At 31.4% G+C, this 11,678-nt stretch overlaps 1 protein-coding gene across 6 annotated transcripts in view; it reads left to right on the forward strand.

Moving 5' to 3' along the window:
• The window catches only part of LOC143226211 (uncharacterized), a 117,355-nt gene that overhangs the window by 103,512 nt on the left and 2,165 nt on the right, over positions 1-11,678 (forward strand). For 5 of the 6 annotated variants that reach the window (XM_076456899.1, XM_076456902.1, XM_076456898.1 and 2 more), the window contains 5 exons: positions 332-427; positions 1,354-1,503; positions 6,653-9,196; positions 10,650-10,784; positions 11,305-11,415. In XM_076456899.1, the coding sequence (XP_076313014.1) occupies positions 332-427; positions 1,354-1,503; positions 6,653-9,196; positions 10,650-10,784; positions 11,305-11,415 (3,036 nt within the window). The remainder of the gene's footprint in view (positions 1-331; positions 428-1,353; positions 1,504-6,652; positions 9,197-10,649; positions 10,785-11,304; positions 11,416-11,678) is intronic. The other variant, XM_076456901.1, reaches the window with a different exon arrangement.

Here is an 11,678-nt window from a genome sequence, read left to right on the forward strand (position 1 = left end):
TCCAAAGAAATTGGTTCTCAAGTACTAGAAAAAGAATTATGCTTAGGTCGACAGTAGTTGTTTTTTTTTAATTTATCGTTTGGAAATTAAAATGTGTGGTTGTGTATATGTATACATTTTTAAATGTTAGCATATTTCTATACTTTGCTGATATATCAATAAATGAACTGTCAAATGGGGAGTTAAGGTTTCTCTAGGACTTATAGTTAATAGCACACTAAATTAATAAAATCATTTCAGTTAAATAAAGCATGAACTGGCAACCCTGTTTCTTGTTGAAGACTTCAAAAGTAAAGGCTTGTCTTGTATATAAAACCTCCTCCTTCTTTAGCTGTATCATCGGGATTTGCTGCAGAAATCCTGGCCCACATCCACTACCTCAGCTGATCAAGATACTGTTGATATGGTATTAGCTGGAAGATTGCAGGTTAGTCTAAATTATTGTACTGTGTTTTATTTAAATTTATCTGATTATGGCTATAATGTTTCCAATTAACATGCTATGATCAAGTAAAGATAAAGTGATGACTTGTTGCTTTCACTTGTAAGTGAATTGGTTACTTTAGTCAATAAGACTAGAAGCAAAGTCGAAATGATGATGTGGTACTTTCATTGTGGTGAATTGGTTGTGTAGATCAGTAAAACTAGAAGCAGAGTTGAGATGATGATGTAGTACTTTCACCTGTAGGTGAATTGTTTGTGTAGATCAGTAAGATTAGAAGCAGAGTCAAGATGCTGTAGTACTTTCATCTGTAGGTGAATTGTTTGTGTAGATCAGTAAGATTAGAAGCAAGAGTCAAGATGATGATGTAGTACTTTCATCTGTAGGTGAATTGTTTGTGTAGATCAGTAAGATTAGAAGCAGAGTCAAGATAATGTAGTACTCTCACCTGTTGGTGAATTGGTTGTGTAGATCAGTAAGACTAGAAGCAGAGTCAAGATAATGTAGTACTCTCACCTGTTGGTGAATTGGTTGTGTAGATCAGTAAGACTAGAAGCAGAGTCAAGATGATAATCTGGCACTTTCACTGTTGTTGAATTGGTTGTCAGATCAAAAGGAAGAACTCAGATTATATACAGCTTTAATAAAACATCTTTTTTGTGGGTGAAGAGACTTCATAAGGTAAATTTGATTATGGTGTGACATTTTATGAAAAAATTGGGGTATTGATCTCAAGAACATAAATATTTCTATTGAGTAATAAATTCTAAGAGATTGAAATCATTTTAACAATGTTAAAGTTCTGAGTTCTTTTTTTAAACAGAGCTCGGTGTTTGCAACATTAACAAGGTTGTAACAGAGAAATGTATAATAATGATGTGACAATATTGTACAGATTTTTCTTTTTATAGACTTTGGAGTTAGGACAATCTAATCAGAGCCCAAACAAGAGAACTAGTCGATTCTCACCCAGCTGCACTAGTCACTCTGAAGATAGTACAGATTCATTGGCTAGTATATGTAGTGACTACTCAGTCAAGAGTGGAAACAGTGGAAGAAATGTATGTATCTTAATCAAAAATAAGATACTTAAAAATAGAAAATTGCAGAAATTATAAAATTTAGAATTGCTAAGAAAGTGTTGAATCAGTAGGTTGTTTTGCTTTCCTTGTTGTTATTTGGTCAAATATTAGACAAAATCTTGTATGTAATGTTACAATGGAAGAAAAAATTCATGTTGCACTTGGGCTGGTAAAATAGGGAAACCTACTAATTTAGGAGTTAAAGGGGCTAAAAAAACAGTTATTAAAGCTTATGAAGATAAAAGAAGTTTTGAAGCTCTGATCTGTGTAAATGATTTAGGCTAAAACTATTACTGTACATATGCTTTTATTCAGTAATCAAAACAGTACAGTATTGTTTTGAAGTGTCATAATTTCTTGTATATTTGTGAAGTAAAAAAGTTGATTATTAGTGTAATGCCACAATGATTAAAATCAAAATCACAAACAAGGCTTTATTCAGTCAGACATCTAAAAGAAAAAGCAAACAAAACTCAGTCAGAATAAAGAAATTGGAAATATATAAACACAATAAATATTTGAAGTTTTCTTTGTCACAACAATTTGTAAAAATATATTAATTGAATAACAGTTAAATTGGTTTTTGACTAGCTCTAAGTAGTGTTTGAAATGATGTACAACTATTTAAATCAGTGAAATTGTACATTTTCTTTGTAATGCTGCTTGCATATAGAAGTACCCTAAGATAAATTATTCAAATTCTAGATTCTTTTCAATATGCAAAAAAGATTTCATATTTTAAAGTGTTTTGTTCAGGTCCTCATCTAATTTTAAATTAGATGATCTGTTTCTATGGCAGTAGTCTAGACTTTGTGACCTGGATTTTACAAGGTTCTAAAAGGTTTCTTAGTAGTTTGGAACTCACTTGTCATGGAGCATGGTCTGCAACTGCTTTTCAAATAATAGGAATTTGAAGGTTATTTGTAAAAGTGTGAAATTAATATTCATCCCACAGGTGCTCAATTGAACTAAGATTTGTTGGTTTTTCTAGCTAAGGACTTCAAAATCATGGCTGAATGAAGTTGCTCTCATGCTGTTCGAATCAATTTTAGGCAATGCGATTAAGTTAATTGTTGCACTTTTAACTTTAAAGAGCCTTTGTTCATTGTGATAAAAATGTAGCAATGTGGGGTACACACAATACACGTGCATATAATTTAAGGACAGGACAACAAGGAACCTTGTTAGTCCATCTAAACCATCCCATCCACTAAATTAACTGTCTCACTATGGACAGGGCATGCATCACAACATTTTAGAGTTATTTTCATAATTTAATTACACAACTTTGTTATCATAATATGTAAATAAAATTGGCATCATGGCATAGTTTACAATTCACATTTTAATATTGTGTGCTTTAGTTTCTTAATTTGAAAGAAAATGTTACAAAAATTACTAAATATGCTTATTTTGTATTTTATATGGCATGTCTTATTATGTCTACCATATATCTGTAGTGACTGACAAATTAGAAACTCAGATATGAGATGTTTACAAACAAGATATAAAATAAGAAACTCCCATCTCTTTGATTTGCTGAAATGTAAATATATTTTGTCAATCTACTAGAGTAACCTGGGTTACTATTTCATTTTTCTAAAACATCTTGTCTAGTTACATCTACTTGTCTTAAATACATGTAAATAACCAATAAGAAAATAGTGCATTCCAACCTATGTAAATCAGTAATAGGGTTTTTAAGTGGAAACTTGTAATTTAACTAAATTTAGAAATCTGCTGACTAAATTATTGCTGTGAACAAAAATAAGTTTTTTTAACCCACTTGTAGCTTAGTTAGAGAGCCAAGTAGGTTAGTGGTTTTGTATATGTTAGTATAATAATTTGAGGATTTTTTGGTTTTTCAAAATGCATCTTTGAAATGCATAAAAATTTGTCTTCCTCTTCCTATTGAGAGAATGAATATGGCTTACAGGAAGTCTTAGTAAGTACTAAAAATCATTGCTTTTTATATCTTATTTATTATTTTTTGTTTTTAGAAAAATTAAACATTTAGGAGTAAATAGTAAAAATATATGTGTACATTTTGATAAGCACTGACATTGTACAGCTAAATTCCAACCACCCAAAAGGATAACTAACATTCAGATACTTAGGAAATTTATTGGTTTGTAAAAACCATGTCATAAATATTTTCCCCTACTTTTATTGCTGTAGACTTTACTGTAAAAAGCCAGTAAATCCTCTCCTGCTGTGTTCTCAGAGCTGAGATTGTGATAAACTCAATAAGAAAGTTATAGTAATTACACTGCATGAGTTTATTTGCTAACCACAGTGTCTTATTACAGTGTTAGTAAACAGGCTAATATCAGAATCAGTGATTCATTACTCTTGTGTTCAGCCTGTTTTTACTTCAGGCCACTGATAGTAAAATAAACCTAGGAATAAGATGTAGAAAAGTTAGAAGTAGAAATTCTCAAAAATAATTTCTGAATAAAAACATTTGACATTTATTTATAAGGCTTAGCTTTAGAGATCATATAAATGAAATTTGAAAATATTTAGATTAAGAAAAGTATTTTTAATCTTACATTAAAAATTTAGTATTTGAAACAGCCAACACTGAATACATATGTTCATGGATAAGGTTTTAGTAAAAATATTTTATTCAAAGTTGTTTTTCAACTGAAATCTGTAATGTTTACTAAAAGCTTCAGAAATTTTATGAAGATACACTAAATGTGCTAAAAGCTATAGTATTGAAATTTTGATGGTCACGTGATCCATGTAATCCACTGAGGCTGTAATGAAAGAATTATACTCTGAAAATATAAAGTCAAAGACAAATTTCTCAAGTGTCCCTCAAACTCCTTTAAATTAACTGCATTTACCATGTCTGAAAGTAATCTGTTTCAGAGGCCAACAACTCATTTAGAAAAATAAAGCTGTCTTATTCACTTATCATTAATAAGAAAAAATATGTATCATCTCTATTGATTCCCTTAGCAATCGTAAGCACTTCAATCAGATCCCCATTAACTTTTTCAAGAGAAAATAATTTCAGAGGTCTTAACCTATCCAAGTATGACAATCTTTCCATCCCAGATATCATCCTAGTAACCCTTCACTGAAACTTTTCCAGCAGTCAATATCCTTTTTAAAGTAAAAAGTCCAATATGAAGCACTATATGCCAAGTCTACCCTAACTTTTCAGAATTGTCTCCGTACTTCTGTACATACAACAAAAAATCTTGTTTGCCTGCTGCAAACAACAGCACATTGATGGGACAACTTATGAGAATGATAAATCAGAACACAAAGATCATTTTCTTCTGTAACACTGTTGAAACTATTCCCATCAAAATTATAATTAAAATTGTGATATTCCACATATATTATATTATCTTGTATTTACTATGGATAAATGCCATCTGCCATTTTTTATCCAGCTTGCCAAAAACACATTCTGTTATAAAGCACTATTATTCTCATAACAGTCAACAACATCCAAAATGTTAATATCATCAGAACTTTTGAATAATTTATTGAATTGCTTGTTTTACTTTTATCAACTGTATACTTACATTCTTGTATTCTAAGTTTCAGAATTATACATGCTTTTCCAATATAATTTAAACCACAACAACATGAAAATTTAAACTTGGAATAAGAGAACATAAAAATGCAATCGATAAATTGAAAACGAGATTCAGCCTTGGCTGAAGATGTGGCGCCCTCTTCACATGTCATTGATTGGAACAATGTGATTAATATGAAGAATGAAATATAAGAGAATTTTAGAAACTATTAGAAACAGAACAGTGATTTTCAAAAGAGATTTAGGTGGTACCACAGAAGTGAATATGTGGAATTCTGTGTTGTAAACAGCTCTTGAAAATGGTAGATTTTGTTGTTCACCACAATGTTTGGAGGGTGTATTTTCTTTCAGCATTATATAAATAATTATTAAACACACGGAGGCGTTAATGTTGTGATTTTATTTAGCTGAATTCTGTATCTTACTGAATAGTTTCTTGTTAATTTCATCAGTTTTGTTTGGTGGTCTCTAACAAGTTCCACCTAAACTCTTTAAGATGTCACAACAGGAAAAAAAAAACAATATGATTAAACTTCATTGCTAGTAGCTTTGATATCCTAATCTTGAACATGGTGTAATTCAGTAACAATTATCAGGTATACTTTTGATATTAGTTTTCTTTTAAAAGAAATCAAAAGACCTAATTTCTGCACAAAACTGCTCTTCCTCACATCATTATGTCACCTCCAGCACGTACACTTTCAGGACAAAATAAGCAAGGTCAAGTACCTTATGATGTTTTCCCAATGTGTTCACTTTTCCAACAAAACAGAAAAAGAAATGTAGTAACCAGATCAATTCATGATGTACACGTTGTATATCACCCTCTAGTTATCTTTCCTCATTATCTATCACCTAGGCTTCCAAGAAAACTTACAAAGCCTATTAAAGCTTATATTTTGAAAGTGTCCCTTTTGTTTGGAAATGATGTAAATGAAACCTTTTTTTTATTTCAAGATAACCTAAACTATATGTTTTATTATGTTTCTTAAAAATATAAGAACTGGATTTTGAACAAGAGGATTAAGTTCTTTACTTTAAGTAAAGTCTATAACAAAAACCTGATAGATTGGAAATTATTTCTTAGGAAAAAATAAGATTCCTGTATTTTTCTAGAAAATGAAACTATGAAAATCTATATTTTCATTTGACAGCCTCTCTCTTGCTTTTTTGTAACTGAACTGGGAGAACTGGTTACCAGAATATGGTATTCAAGCTTTTCTCTGTGGCAGAAATATTTTCTTTAAATTCCCACTTTTGATAAACTGATTGACATGACTTTGAACATCCAATAAAAAAAAAAGTAATTAATCACTGTTAAAGACATTTTTTGTGAGAGAGACACCCATTTTCATGCCCTTTTGAATATTAGAATCATTGCTTTGCATGTGTGTGTAAAATCAAAATGGCTAGTACATGCAAAGTGTTATAAACATATTAATAAGGTAAAGTTAAGGAAGGTTAAAACCATATGACTTTTTTTTTTTTTTTTTTACAGTGAAGATATATATAACAAATGTTTCTAACATTTAAGAACATCCTAAAATTCATCAGATTTTGTTGTTACAGGTTATATCACATCCGGGACTTCCCAGAATGAGCTCGCCTCCTCGGTGGTTGCAAAACCGTTCTTCTACAATAGGATATTTTGCAAAACCTTCAGTTTCAAATACAAGTGTTTTAGCAAAATCCTTGGTAACGAGTACCGCTCATGATTTTCATAAGGCAACTGTGATGAAAGGGTGGTCTGATCTCATTCCCCAACCTTCATGTCAAGACTGTTACAGCAGAGATGAAGTTTGTAATTATGTTTTTCAGGCAGAACAAGTGGATTTAGGAGAAATTCATAAACTTAAGTCTCATGATGTTAGACACATGTTGAAAGATAAAACTCCGAAACAAATAAAGAGTGATGTAGCAAATTATAGTTTTTTAATAGATAATTGTAGAAAAGATATAGAGCAGGTGGAATATAATCAAAACAATCAGAGGTTATCTGTTAATCCTGAGGGTCTTGATATCGTAGAAACCTCCTCTGGAGATTATTCAACTTCAGAAAATATTCCTTATCTCTCTCATTCCCAGGAGTTGGTAGTACCAAAAAAGTGCAATATTCAGTATGTTACAAATGCAAGTCCTGGTGTACAAGTTACTGCTGCTCAAAATTCAAAACTTTATTGCAGCTCATCAATAAACAAATATTCTTCTTGTCTTTCACATCTTCAGTGTAATTACCCTGCTGTAATGTCTAGTAAGTTATTGGCTCAACATGGTGATACCTGCAAATCGGAGCCGAGCATTCCACAGCCCACTACCATAAATATAACTCCTAAGTTTCATTGTGATACTCCACACAGTTTTAGTTTCCCTACATTAGGATACACAGTTAACAATACTTCTGGAAATGATTATGAAGAAATGGATTTATCAACTTTCTTGACTGGAAAAACAACCACATCAAGGGTTTCTGAGAGTCCAAAATACTTAGCTTCTCCAGGTAAAAACAGTCTCCTTGAAAATTGGTACACAGGTGAAAGTAGTTCAATGATGAATTACCTAGGAGAAGAATGCACCAATACTGTGATTCGAAGAGGTCAGGGAGAGCGTGAGACAATAGGCAATACAGAGTATTGTGGCAAACTTGAAAACTCACATGATATGAACTTCTCAAGATTTAAGAAAGAAGTTCAATCTAATTCTTATAAGCATTCTTCACCTCCACACTTTCTAAAGACCGACAAAACGTTAAAGCCAGATTCAAAAGCAATGGACCAACTAAATATAACTATTCAGACACCTGAAAAACGATGTGTCACGTCTTCCAGCACTGAAATTAAATTAGCAAAACATGGTGGGAAGGATGAAGGTTATTCCACGATGTCTAGTGATGTACAAACAGAAATAAATGCAAACAAAACCTCATCTGATATTAAACTAGACCCTACAGTATACTCAGAATCAGGTCATCCAAACCCTGGAATCAGTACAGTAGATATAGATTCCATAATGATGTCATCATCTGACAGTGGTCTAGGATTACTCCAAGGTTCACAGAGTCAAAGACATCTGTCAGAAAACACTGAAGATGGGTGTGTGGGTTTTGAACAAGACTTGGATAGTTTTCCAATTCAAAATGGAAAGCTTGTCTCCTCCTCAGAAAAAAATTCATCAACTAGACTCTCACCTAAAGGTGATGACGAGGAAGATGTGAGGCATTTTGATAGTGGTCTTGGAGACTCGCCCTTAATTCATCAATTCTCATCCTTCAGTGAACTAGATGAGAATTCTCCACAGTCCAACAAGTCACGCTTTGACTCTAACAGTAATAAAATTCTAGGTCTGCCTACACCTCAGGGATTTAAGTCTGGAAAAAATGATGCAAGATGGATAGCTGTGTCAGACCAGTTATCTACATCTACAGCTTGTCAAGTTGAAACTGCAGAGAAATCTACTTCAATTGACCTGCAATATTTAGCAGAAGATCTTCTTAGTGACAGCAGTCACTCTGTGTCTTCTATTGGAAGTGATAGTGAATCCATAACATCAAAAGTTTATGTGATGAAAAAAGAAAAGAAACTAATACACCAAGAAACTCAGGTAGAACTTCAATCTTCTGGTTCAGATTCCTCTTTTGGAACTCAGAACAGATGTACCAATCAAAAAGAAACAAATCATATTTCTTGTAGTCAAAAAGAATATATTCAGAAAACACACAGTAAAAATAATAAATGTCAAGATTCACACTGCAACTTATATTCAGTTTCTAATTATTTTCAAAATTCTATTTATCAGAAAGGTAACCAAACTTCTTTAGAATGGCTTGAAGACCCATTAGAACACAGTTTTTCCAATATAAAAAGAGTTGCTTCAGACACATGCCTTTATGTCAAAGATCAGACTCAGAGTATTCTTCATGATCCTAAGAATTTAGCTTTCTTTGATGGTCAAGAAAGACTAAACTTCCGACCACTTGAAAGACACATGTCTGCTCAAAATATTATTCAATCTCCTCTAGTCACCTTCTCACGTTTCCTACCAGCTTTACGTCAAGTTTTGGTGAACCGGGGACGAGGTCGCGAGCAAAACAACAATCAGCTGACTTCTGTAGAAAAAGTAAGTTTGACTCGGGTGTTAAATTTTTGTTCGGAGAAATACAATAAACATTTTAAAAATAATTTTTTTAACCTCCTTAAATTTATTGAATGTAGTTATGTTTTTATTATGTTTAAAATGAAAATGCCAGAAACATCCATCACTGATACTTTAGTTATAACTATCACATTTCAGATGCTTTATTTTACATATCTCTCCTGCCGACTTAGCAGTAGCCTTAAGGGAATATGGTACGAAAATTAAGGGTTAGATTTCATTCTTTACCATATTATTAAGTCATTAAGTCTAACTTATTCACTCTTACTAATTTCATAACTTATCATAAGCAAACATTTTTTACCTCTGGGAAGAACTAAGTGTTTTCACCCAATTGAATGTTTTAGTAAGATATATTGCTTCAGATATTTATGACATATAAAAATTAACAAAAAACTACGATAGTGCTAACTACTGTTGCAGGTTTGTTTTATAATGTATAATAATTGCAAGAAACTACTGCTTGATATTAGCCATAACTGTTGTCAGGTATAGCATTACTTTATTTTTGTTTGCTGGTAATATTTTACATCATATTTATATTACAGAGAAAAGCATTGTTAGAAAGGCTTATAAGTGTATAATTTGGTAGAAGGGAACTAACATTAGGCATACTTTATACTTTCTGTTCTAGTATTTCTTATTTATAGGAAATAAATTAGGAACCTGGTTTTTGATTATAATTTTATAATTATGTCAGTTACTTTAAAAGAATACATGTATTTATTTTTCATCGGTATCCTCACGGTGACGTTACTCAAACCAGAATTGTTTGTTTTAAACCTTGATGTCACATTACTTTTAGTTAAGGTACTTAATTCTAATCAGTGTATTATTATTCTGTTAGCCTTAATGACACATTACAAATGTGGAATGTTTATTAATTAGTTTAATAATTTATAATTTAAATGAAAAGATAAAAAGCAATGGACACTCACTCTTCAAGGGATCATGTAATAAAACACTAATTACTGAGATCAGGCTCTTAATGTAGAATCTTTTCATGTTATGTTGGATATTCTCTTTTCTAGTACAGCACTGAGATCCACTTTCATGGTACACTTTCTATTGTTGCACAATACTGAGATCTCTAATGGAGTACTTTCTGTTGTAGCACAATACTGAGATCTCTAATGGAGTACTTTCTGTTGTAGCACAATACTGAGATCTCCTCTAATGGAATACTTTATGTTCCAGTACAATACTTAGATCACTTTTAATTGGATACTTTCTGTTTTAGTACAATACTGAGATCACTTTTAATTGGATACTTTCTGTTTTAGTACAATACTGAGATCACCTTTAATGGAATACTTTCTGTTCTAGTACAATACTGAGATCACCTTTTATGTGATACTCTCTATTAAAATACGAAACTGAATATCATTAAAGTTGAAAAACTTCTTTTTCCTCTTAGTGTCAGCATTGGGACAAATATGAACATGTATCCATCTTTAGTGCATCTCTTAGCTCCATTCAGTCATCTGACTCAGAACACTGTAGCTTTGAAGAGTATGAGAAACTTAGTACAACTAGTTTAAAGTGTTCAGGAGTGAGTAACTGCTTTAATTTTATGGTATATCATTCAGGGTCATAAACACAGAAGGAAAATTCAGCTTAAAACATTTTTTCTGACATATTTGTTTTGCCCTCACATTTTATTCCGTTTACTGTGTTATATGTATATCTACTGCTAATTTGATGTTGGAACTAATTTCTGACCATAATTCAAGATATTTGGTATTGAGAAAGCCAGGTAATTGTAGTATAATTTGGCCTGACTCACAAAATATTCTATATGACTGATATTTTTTCATTAAACTAAATTATTTATTTAATGCAGAAACAACTTATTTAAAAAAAAAAAATCTCATGTTTTTGTTGTTTCTAAATCTAGCTGTGGAAAAATACTTTGGATGCATATGCATATGAGCAAGTATAAAAGCAAAAAGATGTTTTCTTTTACATGAAAAGTTGCATTTAAGTTTTCCAGTAATGATTATTAAGCCAGTCCTCAATGTAGAAATAACACCCATACTGTTTGCTGTAACTGTGTTTTACACTTTGTAAAGGATTATGACATGAGCTCTGGAAGTGAAGATGAATATTATTTACGTGGCCATCAAGACTTTATTCATGAGTGGCTCCAACAAGATAGCCTCCAGCTACAAGAATCATTTGAGGTATTTTCTTTTCCTCATTTATTAACACTTATTGTTAAATGTTATTATTTTTGTTCTTTATAATTGAATAAAAATTGCAAGAAACAGTCAAACTATTTTTCTTTCCTTTTCAACTTTTAAGTTTGTTTTTGGTTAAAAAAAGAAAATACAAGTTTGACTCGTGAATTGTGAGTTTTGAAATATTGTTTTAAACAAAACTTACTTCAAAAAATCAAAATGGCATGATACTGTGAATTTTGTTTAAGTTTCTTACATACTCAGGA

The sequence above is a fragment of the Tachypleus tridentatus genome, chromosome 9, assembly GCF_004210375.1.
Source record: "Tachypleus tridentatus isolate NWPU-2018 chromosome 9, ASM421037v1, whole genome shotgun sequence".
Classification (NCBI taxonomy): domain Eukaryota; kingdom Metazoa; phylum Arthropoda; class Merostomata; order Xiphosura; family Limulidae; genus Tachypleus; species Tachypleus tridentatus.